We start from the raw sequence: 24968 nt of genomic DNA, 5'->3' as shown, positions 1-24968 counted from the left end.
TGCGAGAACATTTATGCTCGGTCTGATAACAATCTACCGACGAACATTTAATTATCTGTGCAGTAATGCTGCTCCTTTATCCACTGGATCGTTAATAAAAGCTGTTCTACGCCAAAACTCGCTCGCTTACTGACTGAATGAATGAGGAAATGAAACAGCGTGTGTGGCTGAAAGAGGGCGGAGACGGAGAGAAACTGGAGGTTTTCTCAGGTAAACCTGCTGGAGACCAGGTTAGAGTCATAGAGTCTGTTACTGCGGTAACTGACCGAGAGTTGAAGTTACCCCTCTTTGTGAAACAGGCTCGAGTTACCCCGCATTCCCTGGTTAGAGTTACCTCGCTTCGTGAAACGGAAAACTCTGAGTTTCCCTCATTTCAGGGTTAAGAAACTCAGAGTTTTCACTAAACCTGCTTCGTGAAACAGGCCCCATCGCTTGACTCACACTCCAGTCCAGTAGGTGGCGGTAAATGCACCTAATAGTTGGGTGCCAACCGCCAATAAAAAGAACGAAAGAAAGAAAGAAAGAAAGGAACGTTCCAGGATCGTGTCTCACAATCAGCTGCTGCTTCTCAGGTGTGCATCTTTGTGCGTCCCGTCGTAACTCGTAGCTTTAGTTGGTTTTATCGTTTTTAGAGTTGTTTGTGGATTATAAATAATGTCCAAACGAACAGAAAAACTGAAATACTCTATTGAAGAGTTAGTTGAAGCCTGCACACGCAGAGACAGTGATGAGTCTGGAGATGAGCCGCTGGAGGAAGAGAGTGAAGTGTCGTCTATCGACTCAGAAGCAGAGGAGTTTTTCCTACATGGAGAAGACATCATACTCGATAAGTAAGTACTCAGAATTGTTTTTTATAGTATAATATTATATTGTTTTGTATTTATGTACACAATGTAATGTTTTTTTATTCTTTTATTTTACACCATAGTATAAGTTGTGTCTGAATTCTTGCTTGTTGTACGTCGCTTTGGACAAAAGCGTCTGCTAAATGAAATTGTAGAAGTTATCATACTACATTATATTACAGTATAGTATCTTTTTGACAGCAGTACAGCAGTAAGAGTTATTTCGGTAAAAATCTTGTTTTCTTTGTGTATTCGACCCTCATCTGGGGGGAGGTGTGTTTCTTTGTTTGTTTCACGGAGTGAATTAGTTGACTGTGAGACTGTAAGATGTAGAAATGCTGAATACTGGAACAATGGTAAAGTTTTATCCAGTTGTAAATCAATGTTATTTGCTTATCTTCATACAACAGGCCATCATCACAGTCTGATGAGCCAACCGCGTCTGTAGCTGCTTTTGCTGAAACAGCAGGGGTCCAACAGGACAGTACCTCTGGAGAAGAGCCCCATCCCCCAAATGCAGCCAGAGGTGTGAAGAGGGGGAGAGGCGGGGTGAGGAAGAGAGGGAGGGGGAGGGGAGAAAGAAGAATTCCGAGCCCCAGTGACCAAGCCAGCACATCAGGGGAGAGATGGAATGATGTGGACGTTCCTGATGTAGTGCCACCACGGATAATCTTTCGTCCTAAGCGCACCCCAGGACCCCAGCTCATCATGACAGAAAATTATACACCTGTCCAACTTTTCCAGCTGTTTTTCAGCAACGCTGTTTTGCTCACAATTCTGTCAAACACAAACGAACATGGCTCTGCGCATTACTCCACGCCCTTAAATCCATGGAAAGCCATTGACTTGAAGGATATGTTTTGCTTCATATCAGTGTTGATTTACATGGGTGTGGTGAAGTGCTCATCCTATACAGATTACTGGTGGGGGGGTCATCTGTACAGTTTGCCATTTCCCAAAAGAGTCATGACAGGACAGAAGTTCCTGAAAATGACCTGGGCGCTCCATCTCAGCAGTGCAGCAGCGGATGCTGAGAATGAGGGGAGAAGAGGCACTGCAGCCTTTGACCGGCTTGGAAAAATAAAGCCCCTATATGATGACATGAGGGAGGCCTGCAAGAGAAACTATCATCCTCGCCAGGAGATTTCCATTGATGAGAGGACGGTTGTTTCAAAAGCGAGGATTGGGCTGAAGCAGTACATGAAGAGCAAGCCTGTGCGATGGGGCTACAAGCTGTTTGTTTTGGGAGACTCCACGGCTGGATACACCTGGGACTTCTTTGTGTATGAGGGGAAGTCAACAGGTAACACAGGGAAAGGACTCAGTTATGAGTCGGTAATGGAGCTGCTAAAGCCCCAGTTGCTTGGCACAGGCTACAAGCTCTTCATGGACAACTTTTACTCCAGTACCACACTCTTTCAGGACCTGCTAAAGATGAAGGTCTGGGCATGTGGCACCATATGGAAAAATCAGATCGGGTTTCCCAGAACCACAGAGAACAGCCTGGATTCCAAGTCTCCCCGTGGCAGTGTGAGGTGGATCAGGAAGGACTCCCTCCTCTATGTTCAGTGGAGAGACACTAGGGATGCCTCCTTCTGCTCAACATTCCACCCAGCACACACAGGAGAGACTGTCAGACGGCGGGTCCGGAGTGCAGATGGGCAGCGGGAAATGAAAGACATCCCGGTTCTGCCAGTGGTCAAAGACTACAACCAGTATGTACTATATTCAAGAGTGTTTCATGTCCTATGAAATGTAGCAATTTAGATGCTTGATATGTATGTCTTAGTGTATTTTTTCTCACTGTGTTCTTCTTCTGTCCATCCAGGCACATGGGTGGAGTGGACCTGTCGGATGCCCTCATAGGGTTCTACAAGGTCCTCCACAAAACCAGGATGTGGTACAAGACATTCTTTTATCATTGTCTGGACATCGCCGTCATGAATGCCTTTCTCCTCCACAAGGAGCTCGCCATGGCTAAAGGACAGGTGCCGATGAACCAAAAAGCATTTAGGGAGACCCTTGCAGAGGACCTGGCAAGGATGGGTTCTGCCCCCACAGACATGCCAGTCCAAGGCCCTGCTCCTGCTCCTGCTCCTGCTCCTGCTCCTGCTCCTGCTCCTGCTCCTGCTCCTGCTCCTGCTCCTGCTCCTGCTCCTGCTCCTGCTCCTGCTCCAGCTCCAGCTCCAGCTCCAGCTCCTGCTCCTGCTCCTGCTCCTGCTCCTGCTCCTGCTCCTGCTCCTGCTCCTCCTACACATCACAGGATGATGTACATTAGTGGGGACAGCACTGCCAGCCAGCTAAAGTGCAGAATCTGCCACAGCAAGACTCTGGTGAAGTGTGTCACCTGTGATGTTTTACTTTGCTTCCTGCCTGGACGGGATTGCTACAATGAGTGGCATGTTGGCAACAATTTTTGGATTTAGTTTGATGTTATTTGTAAATAGGTTTTGTTTTATTGTAAACAGAGTGTTTTGTTGTAGTTTATTAGCATGTTATTATGTTTGATATTGTTCTTTTTACTGTTTTTCATTGATAATTGTAAATACTATCTAGTTTGACTTATAAAAACAGTTTATCACATCTAGCACTTCTTTTGACTCTTTTCTGTGCAAAAAGTTCGGCAAATGGTGTTTATACATCAATTTTCATAAATGTGAGTAATTCCATCCAGTGAATCTGGATATGGGATATGATTCCTCAGAGTGTAAGCTTTCCATAGAGCCCAAATTTATAACTGTAGGTTGAAGCATTGAAGAACAGCAGCCTTTTTTATCCAGTGTGCCGAATGGGGAACGCCTGTGCATATCTCTACAAATACATGTGTGAAACACTCATTTCTTGTAGTATTGCTCTGAAATTTTGGCCTGAAGTATGTAAGAGCCCAGGCTGTTGCCTTTTTGTGTTTTCAAGCTGTCACAGTGCTGCCACACTTATTTTCAGGTGTTATATTAGGGAAAAAATTTAGGCGAAAATAAAATTCATCCTAATTCAGTGTGTTCCAACATGAAATACTCTGTGCCAGTAGCACTTAGAATAATTCTGACTGCACTGGGTGAAAATTCAGGTTGTCAGCTTTAAAAGGAGACCCCAACCATGCCTGTACTCCAAACAGTTCAAGAACAGCATTCAATTTACTTTCTGTACATCTTCAGTAGAAATTTCAGGTGAAAATTGACTGGAGCTTTTTGGCTTTGACGTTAACATTTATGAGGATAGCGACCGACGTGTCAACCATGAGGTGATGTCATTTAGTTTTTTAAAAAAGTTGTGAACAGAATTAAGCACAAATGGATCATTTGGGGTCCTGTTTTAAATGAGACACACAGAATAAAGAGATTCTAATGAATATCATGATTTTAGAGTTGCATTCGGTTCACATGTGATTATTCACCGTCTGAACTATGACCAATGATTCTTTTTGTTTTTACATTTTCTGGCTGACATTTTGGATTTTTTTAAATAGAATTTCAAACCCACTGGTTGGTTTTGAGGTTCATGAGGTTTAACAGGTTAGTTTTACATAAAATTCCTCCCCTGTACAGTTGTCATGAACGTACCAGGCTGTTAACATGGATACACACGTGGACAAAATTGTTGGTACCCCTCAGTTAAAGAAGGAAAAACCCACAATTCTCACTGAAATCACTTGAAACTCACAAAAGTAACAATAAATAAAAATTTATTGAAAATTAAATAATCAAAAACAGCCATTACTTTTGAATTGTTGATTAACATAATTATTTAAAAAAACAAACTAATGAAACAGGCCTGGACAAAAATGATGGTACCTCTATAAAAGATTGAAAACTATTTGACCAGAGTGACATGATTAACTCAGGTGTGTCATTTAATTGACATCACAGGTGTTTCCAAACTCATAATCAGTCAATCTGCCTATTTAAAGGGAGACAAGTAGTCACCCTGCTGTTTGGTGAAAAGGTGTGTACCACACTGAACATGGACAACAGAAAGCGAAGGAGAGAATTGTCCCAGGACATCCGAAAAAAAATTATAGACAAACATCTTAAAGGTAAAGGCTATAAGACCATCTCTAAACAGCTTGAAGTTCCTGTGACAACAGTGGAAAGTGTGCAAGGTACGATGAAATCTGAAGACTATCAAGGCATTCTGGAGAGAAATGTGCTGCCTAGTGTCAGAAAGCTTGGTCTCAGTCGCAGGTCATGGGTCTTCCAACAGGACAACGATCCAAAACACACAGCCAAAAACATCCAAGAATGGCTGAGAGAAAAGCGTTGGACTATTCTAAAGTGGCCTTCTATAAGCCCAGATCTGAATCCCATTGAACATATGTGGAAGGAGCTGAAACATGCCATTTGGAGAAGACACCCATCAAACCTGAGACAACTGGAGCTGTTGGCTCATGAGGAGTGGGCCAAAATACCTGTTGACAGCTGCAGAACGCTCATTGACAAATACAGAAATCGTTTAATTGCAGTGATTGCCTCAAAAGGTGCAACAAAATATTAAGTTATGGGTACCATCATTTTTGTCCAGCCCTATTTCATTAGTTTGTTTTTTTAAATAATTATGTTAATCAACAATTCAAAAGTGATGGCTGATTTTGATTATTTAATTTTCAATAAATTTTTATTTATTGTTCCTTTTGTGAGTTTCAAGTGATTTCAGTGAGAATTGTGGGTTTTTCCTTCTTTAACTGAGGGGTACCAACAATTTTGTCCACGTGTGTATTTCAGCTGTAAAGTTGGACATTTTAATATGGAGGTCTATGGGGAATTGACTTGCTTTTGGAGCCTCTTGTGGACATTTAAGGCACTACAGTTTTGTGCTTCATTTGGCGGCCTCAGAGGTTGGAAGAAAACGGGTTTATTTATTATGCGTTCATCAGTATTTATTATTTTATTGGAGGATTGTGAGTCTGTTTATCACTGGAAGTGTTTCCTGCAGCTTTTCTACCGCAGCGACACAACACCGCCATCTAGTATTGAAATGCAAACATCACAGCCTGTTTGTGCTGCCACTTCAGAAGTGTGACCTTTGCAACATGTTCCTCCTCACTTACTGAGTATTTACACATAAATACTTCATGGTGGCCGAAGCACTTTGCAGCTTGTCCAATAATTAACTTGTGATAAGGCGGGAAGAGAAAGAAACTGGGCAGAGAAAGGTAGTCAGAAGGAGAGGAACACATGAGATAAAGTAAAATCAGCAGAGAAAGAGGAAGGACGTTGACTCAGCAGAAGCACTTTGAGGGGAAAGGAGGAAGTTTAAAGCTGTGACAGTCCGAGTTTTGTCTCCTCTCGTTGACTAAATGGAGGTGGTGGAAGACACAGAGGCTCCTCGGACCGTGGAGCTGAACGACGGCTCACAAATGCCGCTTCTGGGTCTGGGAACATGGAAGGTAGAGTCATTCATACACTCATAAATCTGTCATTAGTGTCAGCTGTCTCTCTGTTTTCTGGTGTATTTTTTAACCCTCTGAACTCCAAAAAATTCCTGCAGGTTTGACACATGTTTTATGTTAAAAATCATTCAGGCGCCGCTTCATTCTGCATGTCTCATTTTTTAAAAAAATCACCAAAACTTTACTCTTTGCACCAGATTCTGTACAAAAGAAGTTTTCAGCTGAACTGCAGGCAGTGTTTGAGACGAGCGTGGAGAAAAACTGGTAACATGATGAGCAAAGTTAAACAGAATTTGTTAATAAAGAAATGCAGCTTGGTTCATAAATGGTACACAGATACATTCAGCACGGTGAAACCGTCTTTAACCCTCGTCTCGTCCTGTGGGTCAAATTAACCCGTTTTAAAGTTTGAAAATGAGGAAAAAAAATATTTTTACAGTGAAACTTCTGATTTCCACATTTTCAACATTTTTGGGAATTTTTTTAAACATATTTTCTTGGTAGAATAAAAGAAATGACAAAAAAAAGTTTCTTAAGAACATTCACAAAAAATCTACCAAAATCCAGTGAACTTTGCTGGATTTTGGTCGATTTTTTGTGAATGTTGTTACCCCTCCTGTTGTCTTCATTTACAGGGACCAAAAGCATTGTTTCCTTGTCTCAAAGACATCTAAAAATTCAGCACAAAAAAAAAAAATCAAATTTCTGAAAATTTGTAAAACCTTCAGAAAGAAAATCCAATAATTCCTTAAAAGTTTCACTTAAAAGTTTCACTTTTTTAAAAAACAAAATCCCCCTAATTTGGCAAGAAAATTCTTTCAAATATGTTCAAAAATTGAGTAAAAAAATCTTACAAAAAATTATAAAAATACCTAAAGTGATTACATACATATATATCAGTAAAACTTCTATTTTCTTTAAGAACATTTAAAAAAATCAACCAAAATCCAGTGAATTTCGCTGGATTTTGGTTGATTTTTTTAATGCTCCCCAGTCTTGGCCTGAAAGACATCTCAACAAGTTATTGACCTTTTTACATTTATTTCTTATTTTCTCAATATGTTGTCCCCATGTGAGTTTTTCATCAAATATTAATCCCAAAAATTTTATTTCCTTTACTTGTTCTAGTGTCTGCCCGTATAACTTCAATGATATTTGTTTATGTCGTTTTGCAAAACATATTACTTGAGATTTGGACACTGAAAGTTTAAAACCCCATTTAACAGTCCATTCCTCTACCTTTCCTATTGCTTTTTGTATTTTCTTTTCTAAGTACTTAAGATTTCTTCCCCTTACCCAAAGGGCTCCACTGGAACGTTCCTTCATCAAAGGCAATCATGTTGTACGTCTTTCTGTTCAGCAGCTCATTGGCTACAATCCTGTCAGTCAAATGTGATTTGTTTAGCTGTAACCAAGGAAATGTGGTCGGGTCCATCGATGTTATTCCGACGACGGTTGGCTGTTTAGCCATGGAATGCCAGCTAAAGTTACTGGATTGTTTGAAGTTTGATGTCAATCAAAAGGTTAGAGTTCAGCTGCAATTAAACAGCATGGGTATCTGTATTGTTCATAAAAATATAGAGACAAATACAGTGGATATGAAACGCGCAGCGCCATGACGCGCCGCGTGCGCACGCATGGAGCCAAGCTATTTGTGGATTATTTACTTATTTCAAGACATATTTTGGACAAAACATTATACTTGCTAGTTTTGTCTGGATCCCAAAGCTTGGATTCTGGATGGTTTTGTGGATTATTTTAATCTTTTACCAGTAAAGAGCATCCAAAGGTGAGTTATGCTGTTTACGTGATTTGTTGGACAAATGTGTTTATATTACCCGCTGTGGTAATCACATCTGAAAGTGGTTTATACCGGCGGATTCATGAGAATCTAAGCTTTCCATCGGCGTATAGAGTTTGTATAATCGCGTTTGCAGCTTCGGACATTTAGTAAATTGCTTATGCAGATCTCAAAATGTCCCGCGGGCGGAACACTGAAGCGCAACGGGCTAAACTACGTTCACGCCTGCATCAATTTAAAATACATGAATTAATTCATTAAACGCATATGGAGCTGCAGCATATAAACGAAAATAGACATTTAAAACACAAAAAGCTTATTTTATAAAACTACATTTGCAGTTATCTACACTGATTTATTTGACTAAATTACCTTTTTTACTCATACACCCCACAGCTCCAGTATTTAACCAGGCAGACACCAGTTTTTGTTGTTTTTTTCAAATGAACCTTCATCTCAGGACGTAAGCTCTGTCGACAACTGAAATAATCAAACCACTAAGTTTTCAACTGGTTTTCAAATGCCAGATATGAATGTGAATTAAAATGAAGAATTTAAATCTAAAAACCCTCCAAAAGATCATCTAAATGCACTAAATATTACGGCTACGACCTACATCATTATTAATTATAGAGTTTAACCTGAATAATTTAGGATTAACAGAAAAAATATGCATGAAAGTCCACAAATCCAAAGATTCCCTGTAAGCATTCACTTCAGTTTATTAACAGTTTCGGTATTTATTTAAACCGTAACGCGCCTTTTTCACTGGAAATCACCCAATAAATGATATAATTCTGTTGTGTAACGGTGAACAGTGGATGGAAAATAGCTGGTCAATGATCCCAGCAGAGTGTTTGTTTTCCACACAGTTTATTTACTGGTTCAGTTTGATAAAATGATCAGACAGTTTTAAACCTTGAACTTTCTATAAATCAGTCCACACCAGTCGTTTCAACGCGTTTTATTCGGTCACTATTAACAAAACGTGTCAGAACAAGAAAAAAATACGTATAAATGTGATTTAACACAATTAACATCCAAATAATGTACAGAGAGAGTTGATTAGGAGCCAAGAATGCAGAAGATTATCAGCATATAAAAATAGATTTAGAAAAATGTAGCATAAAATGTGCAGCTTTATAATCCTGCAGCCGATACACAAATTATATAAATACACAAAAACACGTGGAGGTTAACATAAGTTGCCTGTATAAAATATAAATATTAGGTCTTCTCATTTCAGAGTTTTTAGGTTGAGCTGCAGGCAGTGTTTCCACAGAGAGACTGAGAGGAAAATGAAATAAATAAAGTCAGCATGGCTCAGAGACGGTGAACAGAGGAGCAAGTTGTAGGAAGATACATTCAGCATGGAGAAACATCTTTCTATGATGAGGAGCAGAGTGGAGAGAAAAATGCTGAGTTTACTTTTTAGTATGTGAACATTGTTTTCCACTCTGGAACAGCTGTAGGCACTTGGAAAAAATCTTTCAGATTTTTAAATATTTTTGTTAAAGCTTTGAACATAAAAAAGTAGATGATGAATGCAAATGATGAGAAACTTATGACAGTCTTATGACCAGTTTTAAAGTTTGAAAATGTGGGGAAAATATATATATTTTTAGTGAATATATATATATATTAGTTTTTGGGAAAAAAGGTTAACAGTGTTAAAAATGTTTCTTTCAGGACATTCACATAAAAATCAACCAAAATCCAGCAAATTTTGCTGGATTTTTATGTGAATGTCCCTAAAGAAAATAGAAGTTTTACTGATATGTATGTAATCGCTTTAGATATTTTTAAGAGTTTTACTCATTTTTTGAAAATATTTGCAAGAATTTTCTTGCCAAATTTGGGGGATTTTTTTTGTTTAAATAAAACTTTTAAGGGAAACTTTTCAGGAATTATTGTAATTTTTTTCCTGAAGGTTTTGCAAATTTTCAGACATTTGGGGAATGTTTTTTGGAAACATGGAAACAATATTTTTGGTGCCTGTAAATGAGAACAGGAGGGTTAATATGAGACATTTCAAAGTTCTCTCTTCTTATTTACGGTGGTTCTGTCTCCATAGAACTGCAGGACTTCACAGTGAAAAATTAGCCCAGGAAGAAGACTGAATTCTGACTGACAGACCGTTTCCTCCTCCAGATACACTTAATATTTGATCTGGAGATCAAATCCAATTAACTTTTCAAAAAATAATTTCAAATTAAAGCTGCGAGCAGCGATGGACGGGTCCTCGCATCCTTGCTGGTTGGCGTTGGCGTTGCGACCGAGAGTGCATTTGGGGCCATTGATGTCATCAGAACTGGACTCTGATCACACATGGAAAGTTTCAAGCAGATCGGAGCATGTTCAGGCTAGTTTTAGAGCATTTCTGACGACGGTTCTTATAGGACCTGATTAGCTGGCCTCCACCTGCACATGACCTGCTGATGACAGATGACACACATCTGGACTCCTCATCAGCACAGCACACACCTGCAAAGAGAGAGAGAGCAAGGCCGAGGGAGGAGAGAGCCCTGCCACAGCTCACAGCCTAAGCATGTGACTTTGCATGTTTTAACAGCTTATTTTGCAAAGAAGTTAACACATTCTTGCCATCTGCAGATTGCGCTTTAAAGAAAAGAGCTTTTATTTGTCACATTGAGATAAAACAGAATAAAATGTTCCCTCTCCAGACTTTACAGTAGAGCCTGGAAGTTGCCTGATCTCAGACCAGCTCTGTGTCCCAGCAGGACCATACATTCATCATGCCTGTTTGCCTGCAGTGGGAAAACAAAATATATGTAAATATAAGTAAACAGAGTGTGAGATCTCCCTGGTGGATAGAATGCTTTGAATTTCATTATGCAACAAGCTGTCCGGCCGTTATCAACGAGGCCCGTGAAAAGAAGTGATCGCTGGATGTGATAAAGATGAAATGTAATAGTTTTACGCCACCTTGAATCTGATTGTAACGTCCACACTATTAGAAATGCCGATAAGAGCATTTAGGACTGTTTACTTGGTGTCATAAAGGGAAGTGGGCTGTTTGATTAATACGAGCAGCTGGCCGGCTCCAGGTTCAGCACATTCTGATGTCGCATATAACTTACAGAGGTGGTAATGGGCCGGTTTATATACTAAAATGTGATCTGTCACACATGGGAGATAAGCAGAATTATGACTAACACATTCTGCATTTCCCCCAAGGGCTGCGTTTGATTTGCATGCTGTGTAAATGTGGGTGAGTGATGCTTTTGTTTTCACCAAAGAAATATTCACTCTGGTGACAAGATGCTGTCTGCTAATGTGGTTTATACAAAAGTGTAAAACTGGTTGGTTTCCTCTTTCAAAAAACCATATGAATCTTGCTCAGATTTACGCTGCAGGGATGGATTATACCAAGACTTCATCCATTCAATCAGTGTATCAGCCCAGCAGTTTTTCTTTTACATGCATTTTTTTCAGCAGTCTTGCCAGTGAAACAAACCAGTCAAGGTTTAAGCTCCGTTGAATTTACCTCGGATTAATGAACTATCTATGTATCTATCTATCTATCTGTCTGTCTGTCTGTCTATCTATCTGTCCATAAATATTCTTTCACCTTGACTGTTTTTGCTGCGACTCATCCAGATTTCCACAACAGTTCCAACGACACGATCTAACAGAACTGACAGCCATCAAACGTTCGACTTGATCAGATGCTGCCGCTCCAGTCGGAGGCCATCAGTGGTCAAAACTTAATTGTCGGCAGTATTCATCGTCTTTATTGACAGTCCATTCTCTTTAAACTGCGTTATTGATCTTGGCCTAGGTCATGGAAGTTTGGCATGAAGGTGGGATGAGGACGCAGAGAAGCTTCCGCTGGGTGTCTCCAGTGCCAGCTTCCTCTTATTTAGCATTTGACCCTGCTCTTAGCTTTACTGCTCGATCCAGCAGCCTTATTTTCAGCACATAGTCGATGGCTGCCAATATTTAGAACGAAGTCCCGTCGCTGCTCTTCAACAGAAGCTTAGAAATACTGTTAACAAACACACCTGAGCTACGTGAGGCCAAAGGTTTGGAGGTTCATTTTTATGTCATTCTTTTTCTCCATTTTCAACAGGTGATTAAAAAAACAGCAGTTTGCATTATGAACTCCTGCTTTCCACACTGTGCCAGGTGTTCTGTACCTCCACACTTGCCGCTCAGCTGTGGGCTTTTTCTCACGCTTGCTGTTGTTATTTTACTCTCCAGTCCATTAGCGACACTGCTGCCATGAGCTGGGGCTGAGAAACCATCTGGCCGGGCTCCTGAAACAGATAACAGCCACTTAATGGAGTGAAAAAGTAAAAGCAATTAAAGCTGCAAGCAGCGTTGGAAGGGTTCTCGCATCGTTGCTGGTCGGCGAGTCCATGCATGTCCACCAGGTGGCGTTTAGACCGAGAGTGCATGTGGAACTGTGAACGAGATGAGGGTTGGACTCTGATCACACATGTAAAATCTCAGGCAGATTGGAGCATGTACAGGCTAGTTATAGAGCTTTTCCGATCCATCCACCAGGTGGCGCTGCGACCGAAAGTGTATGTTGGCCTATGGATGTGATCAGGATTGGACTCTGATCACACATGGAAAGTTTCAAGCAGATCGGAGCATGTACAGGCTAGTTTTAGAGCATTTCTTTCATCAACATGTTAAGGCTTCTGTCACCAAATTTAAGGTGAATCTGATCAACCTGCTGACAATAGTACATCAAAGTGGGAAAAAAAGTGCATTTCCTGATACCACAAGGTGGCGCTATGACTGTGAATGTATATAACTACATGGATATCGTCAGGGTGGGACTGTGATCATACATGTTAAATTTCAGGCAGATTGGAGCATGTTCAGCAGAGTTAGACACCACTTCCTGTTTCATGGCGAAGGATCAATATTTTTGGGAGTCACCATGGCCACGCCCTGCTGGCCAAATCTGAGGTCTCTGGTACTTACCCCCAATGAGTTATTAATCAGAAAAAATTTACAGCTAATTCAAGATGGCTGACTTCCTGTTGGGTTTAGAGCGTGGCTGTAATTCACTTTTTCGTGTGTCCTGATGTGCTGCATATGCCCCCCAAATATTGTAGCTGTCGAAACGTAGTGGCAGTAGGTCTAATGACCACTTTTTCAATTTTACAGGGGGCGCTATGGAGACATTTTGCCACACACATGTGCACAGCTCCCATAAAATATCAAATTTTTCACCAGTCCTGATGTGCATGCAAAGTTTGACGCGTTTTGGGATATGATAAGGCCGCGTAAATGGAGTTTGAGTAAATGGAATCCCAGGGTTTCAGCAGGGTCCTTCGGCACCGTCGGTGCTCGGACCCTCATAAATGTTATGAAGCAGACATTTTAGCTGAAAATTGCCTTCAGTTTATTGAAGACAGGCTTAGTGTAGTCGCCCCTGAAGGCCGGTTCTGAGCAGGAAAAGCCCTGATGTCTTCTAAACTCTCCTTACAGTCGGCTCATCTGCCACCGACGCCGCTCCAGGGCGCCGTGGAGGCCGCCATCGCCGCCGGTTACCGCCACATAGACACGGCACACAGCTACAAAAACGAGGTGGAAATCGGTAAGGCTCTGATCTCCAAGATGAAGCAGGGCATCATCCGACGAGAGGACATGTTCATCGTCAGCAAGGTGCCAAAATTTAACTGATTCTCTAAATACATTCACTAATTTACGCATCAAAGGAGCTCGATTTTCAGCTGCATACAGTCCAGTTCATGCTCTGAGTTTCCCTGCTCTTCTCTCATAGCTGTGGTGCACCTTTCATGCTCCAGAGGACATCACCTGGTGCTTCAACAAGACCCTGAGAGACCTGCAGCTGGACTACCTGGATCTGTACCTGGTGCATTTCCCCGTTGGTCTGAAGGTAGAGCATGAACTGCATTTTGAGAATCCTTGATAATAATGTGTCAAAACATCAAAAACCTGATATTAATGTACAAAAACATTCAACCCTGGATATTGTTGTACCATATTAGTAAAAATCTGTAAAATATTGTGTGAAAGAGTCAAAAACCTAGGTGTTAATGAACAGAAGAATCAAAAATATGGATATTACCTGACCAAAACCCCCCAAAAACCTGGATATTAATGCTTGTTAAAGTAAAAAAATCTGGATCGCAATGCAACAGAACATCAAGAACAGAGATAATAATCCTCCAAAACATCAAAACACAGGTTATTAATGAACAAAAGCCTGGATATCAGTGTACCATATTAGTAAAAACATGGAAAGTCATGTATGAAAAAGTCAAAAACCTGGATAGTAATCATCTGGTGCTTCAACAAGACCCTGAGAGACCTGCAGCTGGACTACCTGGATCTGTACCTGGTGCATTTCCCCGTTGGTCTGAAGGTAGAGCATGAGATCCAGCACAGTCTGACAGAATTTACTACACCTTCTTCTGCCCTCATTCCAGAGAATTCTTGATAATAATGTGTCAAAACATTAAAAAAAATGATAATAATGTGTCAAAGCATTAAAAAACATAATTTTGAATGCGCCAAAATATTTAAAACCCTCATGATGATGCAACAAAACATGAATAAACCAGACATTTTTGCACAAAACATCAAAATCCTGGACATTATTTAATGAAAAACATGATATTAATGCAACAAAAGTTTAGAGATATTAATACATTTTGATATCAAAAACCTGGATGCTTACTCACAAACACCATGAAAAATGGATATTCAAATCAAACAATACTATTAATGCACCAAAACATCAAATATTTTAATCTTAATGCAGCAGTGTGTTAGTAAACTGGATACTGATGCACAAAAAAAACACCAAAAACCTTCTAGTTTTCCACCAAATCACGAAAACTGTGGTGAGTAATGCATCAAAATGTCAAAAACTATGAAATTAATACATCTAAATGTTTTTGAAAAAGAGATATTTACTCACCAAAAGCACAAAAACCTGGACAGGAATGCTCAAAAACACCTAAAACCTGCTAATTTGTACACCTAAACATCAGAAATCTGGATATTAATGATCCAAAATATGGAAAAACCTTAATATTTACTCAGCCAAACCACAAAAATCCTGAATAATAATGCATGAAAAAGTCAAAGCCTGGTTAATACACTAAAACACCAAAGACTTAGTTTAGAGTAATGCAACACCACCTTAATAAACTGGATATTAACACTCCAAAACACTAAAAACTGGGTAATACTGCTCCAAAACACCAAACACCTGCTTATTTATGCACCGGAACACGAAAATACTCGGATTTTGATGCAATAAATTGGTAAAAACCTGGATGGTAATGCTTGAAAAAGTTAAAAATATGGATGCTAATATATATATATATACACCCCCTGTCAAAAGTTTTAGGACAGATTCTAATTTATTTGAATGAAAAAGTGTCCTAAAACTTTTGACAGGGGGTGTATATGCATGGATACATTCCAGGTTATACTCTGTATTGTAAAGCTGGGCCTTCAATCGGCTGCTGGATGAGAAAATTATGACAATAGTACATCAAAGTGTAAAAAAATGTGTATTTCCTGATACCACAAGGTGGCGCTATGACTGTGATGATGATGATTATTATGGTGACATATTGGCCTGATCAGCAAAACAACCAGCTAAAAGTAGCTAAAGCCTTGTTATTTTTAGTATAAACAAACTGCTCATCTTGGTGATATTTGTGTGATTTAAACGAGTCATTTCTGGCTCCACATGCTTTTTAAATTTACCAAATGTCCTGAAAAGGGTGAAGCATGATGTTTCATTTGTCTGCAGAAAGTGGGAGACGAGCTTTTCCCGATGAAGGACGGAAAGATGCTGACCACCGACATCGACTACGTGGATGTCTGGAGGGTGAGTCTGTTTGTGTTCAAGTGCAAATAAATGCTTTTAATATCCAAAATCTGGATATTTACTCACCAAAACCATACAAATTCTGGATGTTAATGCAAGAAGCAGTCAAAAATCTGGCGATTAATGCACCAAAACATTAAAAAGTCTAATAAAAAGGAGATAAAACTGACAAAGTAGAGTAGCTATGACACAGATACACACATTAAAATGATCATATAATACAGCTGCACACGTCCATCTACTACATCTATCAGTGTTCATTAGATTTTTTTAATCAATGTATAAGTCTACCCACAGATGTTTTCACTTAACCCTCCTGTTGTCTTCATTTATGGGCACCAAAAAATATTGTTTCCTTGTCTGAAAAAAATCCAAAAATTCAGCAAAAAAAATTCTCCAAATTTCTGAAAATTTGTAAAATCTTCAGGAAGAAAATTCCAATAATTCCTGAAAAGTTTTCCCTTAAAAGTTTTATTTACATTTTTTTTTTAAATCCCCCAAATTTGGCAAGAAAATTCTTGTAAATTATTCAAAAAATTAGTAAAAATTTTCCAAAAAATCCTAAAAATATCTAAAATGATTACTTATATATCAGTAAAATTTCTAATATTGTCTTTAAGAACATTCACATAAAAATCAACCAAAATTCTGCGAAATTCTCTGGATTTTGGTTGATTTTTATGTGAATATTTTTAAAGAAACATTTTTAACATTTCTTTTTTCCTCCAAAAAATGTTCAAAAATTTCCCAAAAATGTTGCAAATATGGACATCAGAAGTTTCAGTGTGAAAATACGTTTTTTTTCTCACATTTTCAAACGTTAAAACGGGTCAGTTAGAACTGCAGTACGACACCAGGGTTCGACCACATGAAGCTCTCAGGATGTTTGTTTTTCATGTTGCTGTTGTGTTTACAGGGGATGGAGGCCCTGAAAGCTTCAGGGAAGGTGAAGAGCATCGGAGTGTCCAACTTCAGCATCCTGCAGCTGGAGAGGCTTCTGGCTCTGTGCAGAGTTCCTCCTGCTGTCCACCAGGTGCTCCACCTGTTCACTGCTTTAGCTCACTTTAGCCTGATGTCACCAACATTTAATACCACAAATCAAACAAGAGGATTGTTTTATTCATTATCTGCTCCTAAAACTGGCTGCAGGAAATTAAAGCCTTTTGTCTTTTTTTTTTAGCCTTCCTGTTGTCTTCATTTACAGGCAGCAAAAAATATAGTTTTTTCCCTGTCTGAAAAAAAATCCAAAAATTCAGCAAAAAAATTTCACCAAATTTCTGAAAATTTGCAAAACATTTAGGAAGAAAATTCCAATAATTCCTTAAAAGTTTTGTTTAAAAAAAATTCCCCAAATTTGGCAAGAAAATTCTTGTAAATATTTTCTAAAATTGAATAAAAATCTTTCAAAAAAATCCTAAAAATATCTAAAATGATTACATATATATCAGTAAAAATTTTCAGAAATTTGAGGATTTTTTTTGCTGAATTTTTAGATGTTTTTGAGACAAGGAAACAATGCTTTTGGTCCCTGTAAATGAAGACAACAGGAGGGTTAACAACATTCACATAAAAATCAACCAAAATCCAGTGAATTTTGCTGGTTTTTGGTTGATTTTTATGTGAATGTTCTTAAGAAACATTTTTAACATTTATTTTTTTTCCACCAAAAAATGTTCAAAAATTTCCCCAGAAAATTGAAAATGTGGACATCAGAAGTTTCACTGTGAAAATAGATTTTTTCCCACATTTTCAAACTTTAAAACAGGTCGATTCTGGCCCGCAGGACGACACGAGGGTTAAACCAGATGAACCAGAGACTGTATTCAATCAAAATCATATTTTTTGACATGTTTTCTTGCATTAAAAGCTGCTATCATATCACAGTGTGTGTAATCTTATGGAGAAAAACGCCTGAACAGTTGTCAGGAGCTAGAAAACGACACGCTGAAGCTGCAGTCAGGCTACTTAAAGCTAGCTGCTAGCTAACCTAGCACCTCAAACATCTTCAGAACTGAGTTTGTTCATCATCCACAGGTGGAGCTTCATCCCTACCTGGTTCAGTCTGACATGATCAGCTTCTGTAAGTCCAAGAACATCGCTCTGACAGCCTACAGCCCCTTCGGCTCGCCTGCTAGACCCCCAGAATTGTAAGAGAACCTCTCAGAACTTTGATTTAGATCCACTTAGCACAGCTACATTCATCACCTGTTATCCTTCAGCTAACATTTTGTGGTTCCATTTGTGTCTTTGTTTGCATCTCTCTGGTCATTTTCCATCATTTTACACCTTGTGCTGGTCGTTTTGTTTCCTTTAGATGATCTTTCCAGGGTTATTTTTACCACCTTTACATTACTTTTGTGTTTTTATTTTGCATGTTATCTCTCTTTCTGGTTGTTTCGTGTCTATTTGCAGATGTCTGTCTCTTTCTCATGTCATTTTGAGCTTATTCCTGATTTTTCTCACTATTTGCTTTTCTTTGTTGTGTTTTTGTGTGTCTTTGCTCTTGGTTTGGGCCCGGTTATGTTAATGTTGTGTTCCTATTCCAGTGAACTTGTCTCATTGTGGTTTAGTTGCATCCTTTTACGGTCATTTTTTGTTCGTTTTCTCATTTGTTTGCATCTCCATCTGGTCATTTGGCATCGTTTTACATCTTGTTTTGTGGTCTTTCACAGTTGTTTTATGTCTCTACAGTTTTTTGTTTTGCATCTTTTTATGTTACTTCTGTCTTTTTGTTATGCTATGTTGTTATTTGCCTGTTTTCAGTTGTTTTTTGTCTATTAGATAATTTTCTGACTCTTAAAAATGTGCTTGTTTCTTTTTGCTTAGTTTGAGCCTCCTTTCAGTCATTTTGTGTTTCTTTCTAGGTGCTTTTTTTGCATTGCTTTATGTTAGATTTGTGTTTTTTATTATGATTATTCTGGCACTGTGTGATCGCTGTGTATCTCTGCAGATGTTTTACTTCTATTTGTGTGTCTTTGTGAGGTTTTTGTGGTTTTTCTTCCTGAAGGTTTTGCAAATTTTCAGAAATTTGGGGAATTTTTTTGTTGTTTTTTTTCCAGAGAAGGAAAAAATATTTTTTAGTGCCAATAGATGAAGACAACAGGAGGGTAAATAGAGTGTACTGGTTATTTTTGAGTGTCTTTGCAGATGTTTTTCATCTATTTGTCTTAATTTTCTGTCTTGCTTACATGGACTCTTTCTCTTTATGGTTGCTAAGCATCCATTCACGTTAATTTTACGTCTCTTTGTCGTTGCTTTGTGTTCCTTTGTGGTTTCTTTAGACCTCTTTGTGGTTGTTCAAAGTCTCTTTGTTGCTGTACATTTTGCATTCCTTTGACTTTCTGATAAAAGTGACCAATCATCTCTGACAGTAAATGAAGACCCCTGGATTCCTTTTTCCTGCTGCAGGTTCAGAGGGGACACTGATCCTAAAAAGCTTCTGGAGGATCCGGTTGTTGCAGAAATCGCCAAGAAGCACCGGCGCAGTCCTGCTCAGGTCAGAGTGAGTCCTGGTCTGTTGTTCTTGTGTGTTACTGTTGGTGACTGAGGTGTTTTCTCAGGTGCTGCTGAGGTATCATGTCCAGCAGGGCGTCTCCGTCATCCCGAAGAGCGACAAACCGCATCATATCCTGGAAAACACGAAGGTGAGAACTCCGATCGGTGCTCTACTCGTCATCCTTAACTGTTAAAGTCTATAATTTTACCCCTTTAAAGGCATTAGAGGAGATTTAATTTCCTACGACTTTGAACGTAGCATGCGCATGCGCACATACAACCTCTCCCTCACCCCCTCTAACGTCCCCCCTCTTAACATTTACGAAGAAACGCCCCCCCTCCAGAAACTTGCGTAGGACTCGTGAAGTTGCCTACAGCCGCAGTATAATCTTCCTTCTACCATTTTATCACTTCGTGGAAGATGTCAGACACATCTATGGTAATAATCTACTTGTTTTGAATTTAGCAACCAAGGCATCTGTCTTTAGGTCCATTTGTTGCTTGAGGTGACGCCATCGCCCAAATGACTCGCCAATAATCACTTTTGTTTTTGCATTCTCGCGATCCAGTTGTCTTTTATTTTCTCTGACCTCAAAAAAAAAAAGCCTTTCTTTTACGGCTGGGTCCCCCTGGATCTTTATCTGCCATTATGTCAAAAAAGATGAGCAAAACAAGTCGCCAGCTAACTACGAAGCTATACCAAAGCAACACATACAGAAAACACGTAAGTCCAAGGCATACGTAATCTACGTAACTAGGCCTGAGCCGGAAGATTTTTGATTGACAGGAAAGGGAGCAAAGCAAACGCCTCGGTCCGAGCGCGTTGATTGGCTGATGTTTTTGATGTTTTTTTTAGAAACCATACATACAAGTCCACTAAAGGTCAGTATATTCATTTTATGTGAATCAGACAAATTAAACAAAAAAAAAACGTTCTCCATAATGCCTTTAACCCTCGTGTCATTTTCAAGTTTGAAAATGAGGGAAAAATAACAGATTTTCACAGTGAAACTTCTGATGTCCACATTTTCAACAATTTTTGGAGATTAATGAAGATTTTTTTGGTTAGAAAAAGAAATGTTAAAAATGTTTCTTAAGAACATTCACATTAAAAGAATTTTTTGTGAATGTTCTTAAAGAAAATGTCAGAAGTTTTACTGATACATATGTAATCACTTTGGATATTTTTAAGATTTTTTTGGAAGATTTTTGCTCACTTTAAGGATTTTTTGGAAATTTTCTACTTAAGGTTTTGCAAATTTAAAGTTTGAAAATGTGGCAAAAAATAGACCTTCACTGTGAAATTTCTGATGTCCACATTTTCAACATTTTGGTGGAAAAAAAATATATAAAGAAATGTTTCTTAAGAATATTCACAGAAAAATCAACCAAAATCCAGCAAATTTCACTGGATTTTGGTTGATTTTTTTATGTGAATGTTCTTAAAGAAAATATCAGAAGTTTTACTGATATAAATGTAATCACTTTAGATATTTTTAGGATTTTTTGGAAGATTTTTACTCATTTTTTGAAAAATATTTACAAGAATTTTCTTCCCAAATTTGGGGGATTTTTAAAAAAATAAAACTTATAAGGAATTATTGGAATTTTCTTTCTGAAGGTTTTGCAAATTTTCAGAAATTTGGTGAATTTTTTTGCTGAATTTTTGGATTTTTTTTTCAGACAGGGAAACAATATTTTTTTTTAGTGTCCGTAAATGAGGACAACAGGAGGGTTAAACACCAAAAATCAAGTTTCTCTGTGGATATTTGAGGTTTTTGCTCATCAGAAAGTGTTTGTGGACTAAAAAGCTGCTTCTGAATCTGTGTTTCTGTGTCCGACTGATTGCTGACGCTCAGATCTTCGACTTCAGCCTGACTGATGAAGACATGGAGGCTCTGAGAGGTTTGGACCGAGGATGGAAGGCCTGCATACTGGAAGAGTAGGTCACTGCCTGGTTTAACATCTAACAGCTGGACTGGATGTCCGTTTCAGACGTTAACAGTTAAATTCTGACCATCATAATTGGGTTCTTCCATCTCATATCATCTTTGAAATGTCTATTTCATAAACTCTTGATATTTAAAATGTCTGTGAAATTTCAGCTTCATACACTCAACAAAATTATAAATGCAACACTTGTTTTTGTGGCATTGTGCTGTGATAAAACTGCACCTTTCAGTGTCCTTTTACTGTGGGCAGTCTAAGGCACACCTGTGCACTAATCATGGTGTCTAATATGGCACACCTGTGAGGTGGGATGGATTATCTCAGCAAAGGAGAAGTGCTCACTATCACAGATTTAGACAGATTTGTGAACAATATTTGAGAGAAATGGTGATATTGTGTATGTGGAAAAAGTTTTAGATCTTTGAGTTCATCTCATAAAAAATGGGAGCAAAAACAAAAGTGTTGCGTTTATATTTTTGTTGAGTGTATATCAAATACTTTCAGTGACATGTTTTGATACTTTCTGCTGTTTCTAAAGTGAATATTGTTGTTGTGTCTCAGAGTGAAGTCTCACCCGTACTACCCCTTCAACTGAGGACAGAAAACTGGATCTACTCAAGCTTCAACACAGTATTACCCACCAGTTCAGGAACAATCACCGTGAAATGTGAACGTTTTAGACATTTTATTAATGGAAATGTACAAACAAACTTCAGAAGCACGTCATATTTTATTACAATGAGCAGCAGTGAGCACATTTAATGTTTAACTTCATTACATGCACTCTGTGTGGATCATACAAAACAATAAATAATCATTTAAATGTATGTTGAGGTTCACGCTGCTTCCTTCAGGCTCTGATGCCTGACTGGGAGCGATCTCATTGGCTGCAGCAGTTTTAATTTTGCTCCGAGAATGTTTGACAAATGATTTGTCATTCATTCAGGTCATTCTGCGTCTCGTTTTCGAGGGTTTTCTCTCTTTTTGTTTCGTTTTACATCTCATTCTGGTCATCTTGTGTCTAATTTTACTCATTTTGTCTCATTTCAGTTTTCATTTTTGTGATTTGTCTCATTTTAATACAATTTTTTGTTTTTTGTGTCTCATTTCAGTCATTTCATCTCTTTTTGCAGTAATTTTGTACCTCTCCTCGGTCATTTTGTGTCTGATTTTGGTCATTTTGTGTCCCGTTCTACGAGGGTTTTCTCTCATTTTGGTCATTTTGTGTTTCATTTTAGTCTCATTTTGCTCATCTCAGTCATTTTGTTTTACATTATTGTGATTTTTGTTTCATTTTTTGTTGCTTTCCTATCTCATTTCACCTCTTTTTGCAGTCATTTTGTGTCTGATTTCGGTCGTTTTGCATCTCGTATCATTTTGTGTCCCGTTTTAGTTGGGTTTTCTCTCTCATTTTTGCAGTTTAGTCATTTTACATCTCACTTTACTCATTTTGTCTCATCTCAGTCATTTTGTTTTTCATTTTTGTGATTGCATCATTTTTTGTTGCTTCAGTCATATCTTTCATTACAGTAATTTTGCACCTGTTCTCAGTCATTTTGTGTCTTTGTGGTCACATTTTTCCTTCATATCGGCTCGTCTAACTCTTCTTAAATCTGAAAGGAGGATTTCTACGGCCTTTCTGTCTGCCAGCTCAATATCTGACAAATGAGGAACAATGAACTCAACCGTGTGCAGTGCTAATGATCCGACACGCAGCCGGTAATCACAGCAGATTTAAACTGAAAGCAGTGAACACTTCTTTTTTTTCTGTTGCTGGTGTTTTGTTTGTTAACAAAGCTAACATGGGTTGGTATAAATATCATCATTTCAGACTTGATTTTGAAACAAAAAACCCGGTTAGATACAGAAATAGTGAAGCTAAAGCTGAAATTCCGAGACAAAAAAGATCAGCCTCCTCACCGGTTAGCGAGTCGTTTAGAACATGAATCGATGTTTTTGTGGAGCTGGTTAGTACTTTGACACCGTTTCTAAGCTAAGACTGGACAACAGCATCTTGCTCAAAGTGCACGGCTGCTTCTTTTCTGTCCAGGAGACAAAGCATTGACCTGGTTTATCTGCTTTAAATAGGTAACAATTATTCCATTTTCAGTGATTTAATATTATAAGTCAAATGATAGTTCACTTTTTCAGGAAAGCACCAAATTTGGTACAGACATAGTATATGACCATACAATTGATTTAAGAGGATTACCCCAAAAATCTGAGCCCCCTGGTGGCTGTTATATATAAAACACTGTTATAAATGGCTTTATTGAATCCGCTGACCCTTAAACAATGGGGGTAGATCTTGAAAGTAACTTTGTATCTGCCGTATTTAGGGAGATATTACATAAATAGGTTTAGCAAGGCGGCCATATTTGAATTCAAGATGGCGGCCACCAGGGGGCTTAGATTTTTGAGGTTCTCCTCTTAAATCAATTGTATGGTGACATACTATGTACCAAATTTGGTGCTTTCCTGAAAAAGTGAACTATTGACCCCAAATTTCAGTCTTATCCGCTTAACTATGACCCTGTAGCACGTTTAGATCTTTTTCTTGTTTGCTCCAAACTGGAACTGGTCAGTTGTTGTTGCCGTTTACTTGCAGGTCTGCATTGTGTAGATTCATCCCCAGCAACGACAGTGTTTCAGCTGCATCAAGCTCTAATTTCTTGACTTTAAAAAGACAGAAAGGCGCCTGAATGCTGAAGCAAACCAGAGACGAATGACCAAACATGTAAACACACGTGTATCTGGTATTTTACACAGTAAAACTGCTTAATTCGGAGATTATTGTAGCTGCTCTGCCTCTTGCTGTGAGGATAGTTGTGGAACGGACGTTTAAAAAAAACACTGTTAAAGGTATCAGGAGTGTGTTTCTCTCTCTTTTCTCTTACGTTGGATGTGACCTTCCTTTCACGCCTCTACCAGCTTTCTTCTTCTCTGGCGAGGCTGCGGTCGGTAAAGGCTTCACGGTGCAGACGCAGGCGGAGGCCCCGGCGATGCGTTTGGGCAGGTCGGGCCCTTTGGTCCAGGAGCCTTTGTCCGGGTCGAACACCTGCGTGCTACTGGAGAACGCCATTTTCTCCCAGCTGTAGCCTCCCAGCACGTAGATGCGTCCCGCCCACACGGCCAGGCCCGCCTCGCTGTTGGGCAGCAGCAGCGGTGAAACCTGAGTCCACTGGCCGCCGCGGGGATCGTAGGACTCCACCTGCAGGATGTCGAAGCGCTCGGTGGTGTCCTCGTGGTCGTCGCTGCCTCCGATGGCGTAGATCAGGTGGTTGAGCGAGGCCATGCAGTGCCAGCCGCGGGCCAGAGACATGGCCTGGCGCTCCGTCCACACGTCGCCGTCCCTCGAAGGGTCGTAGCTCAGGACGTCTCGGCGGTACGGGCCGATCTGATAGTCGTGACCGCCGGAGATGTAGACGACGCCGCGGTGGACCGTCCCAGCGTGGCCATAAGTGAACCTAAGAAAAACAAAACACAGAAAACCTTCAGCTTTATCACCAAACCATGTAAATAAATGTGTGGTTTTGAGTTTTTCGCCCTAAAACTACGACCACGGCGAAGTCATCTAGAAAATGTTCCCTCAACAGGCTTGATGTCCTCCATCACTCAGCCATCCGTCTTGCTATCGGT

The 24968-nt window shown here is 39.2% G+C and overlaps 3 protein-coding genes across 5 annotated transcripts in view; 2 read left to right on the top strand and 1 right to left on the bottom strand.

Annotated features, from left to right (window-relative positions):
- Nucleotides 1-1439: 1439 nt before the first annotated feature.
- LOC127535247 (piggyBac transposable element-derived protein 4-like) lies at nt 1440-3432 on the top strand. Its single transcript, XM_051952651.1, has 2 exons — nt 1440-2560; nt 2674-3432. Exons 1-2 carry the CDS (start codon nt 1554-1556, stop codon nt 3269-3271), a joined length of 1605 nt encoding a protein of 534 aa, XP_051808611.1. The 5' UTR covers nt 1440-1553; the 3' UTR covers nt 3272-3432.
- Nucleotides 3433-5939: 2507 nt separating this feature from the next.
- zgc:56622 (uncharacterized protein LOC326033 homolog) lies at nt 5940-22156 on the top strand. 2 transcript variants are annotated; one of them, XM_051952041.1, is made up of 10 exons: nt 5942-6228; nt 13502-13678; nt 13797-13913; nt 15807-15884; nt 16801-16917; nt 17919-18031; nt 19293-19380; nt 19445-19528; nt 21239-21321; nt 21891-22156. In XM_051952041.1, the coding sequence occupies exons 1-10, from the start codon at nt 6139-6141 to the stop codon at nt 21922-21924; spliced, it is 981 nt and encodes a 326-aa protein (XP_051808001.1). In that variant the 5' UTR covers nt 5942-6138; the 3' UTR covers nt 21925-22156. The 2 variants fall into 2 exon arrangements, with proteins under 2 accessions (XP_051808002.1, XP_051808001.1); XM_051952042.1 differs by lacking the exon at nt 16801-16917 and having other exon boundaries at nt 5940-6228.
- The window catches only part of klhl36 (kelch-like family member 36), a 20013-nt gene continuing 17044 nt past the window's right edge, over nt 22000-24968 (bottom strand). For both annotated transcript variants that reach the window (XM_022212593.2, XM_022212594.2), the window contains exon 9: nt 22000-24796. In XM_022212593.2, the coding sequence (XP_022068285.2) occupies nt 24223-24796 (574 nt within the window). In that variant the 3' untranslated portion in view covers nt 22000-24222. The remainder of the gene's footprint in view (nt 24797-24968) is intronic.

The sequence above is a fragment of the Acanthochromis polyacanthus genome, chromosome 8 (genome assembly GCF_021347895.1).
Source record: "Acanthochromis polyacanthus isolate Apoly-LR-REF ecotype Palm Island chromosome 8, KAUST_Apoly_ChrSc, whole genome shotgun sequence".
Lineage (NCBI taxonomy): Eukaryota > Metazoa > Chordata > Actinopteri > Pomacentridae > Acanthochromis > Acanthochromis polyacanthus.
The sequence above is the reverse complement of the archived record's forward strand: the minus strand, read 5'-3'. Positions and strand labels throughout refer to the sequence as shown.

Excerpts from the sequence above, each read along its gene's own strand:
- LOC127535247 (XM_051952651.1), top strand. The coding sequence starts at position 1,554 with ATGACAGAAAATTATACACCTGTCCAACTTTTCCAGCTGTTTTTCAGC. Across the intron at positions 2,561-2,673 it reads GTGGTCAAAGACTACAACCA|GCACATGGGTGGAGTGGACC; the intron begins GTATGTACTATA and ends CTGTCCATCCAG.
- zgc:56622 (XM_051952041.1), top strand. The coding sequence starts at position 6,139 with ATGGAGGTGGTGGAAGACACAGAGGCTCCTCGGACCGTGGAGCTGAAC. Across the intron at positions 13,914-15,806 it reads ATTTCCCCGTTGGTCTGAAG|AAAGTGGGAGACGAGCTTTT; the intron begins GTAGAGCATGAA and ends ATTTGTCTGCAG. Across the intron at positions 15,885-16,800 it reads ACTACGTGGATGTCTGGAGG|GGGATGGAGGCCCTGAAAGC; the intron begins GTGAGTCTGTTT and ends TTGTGTTTACAG.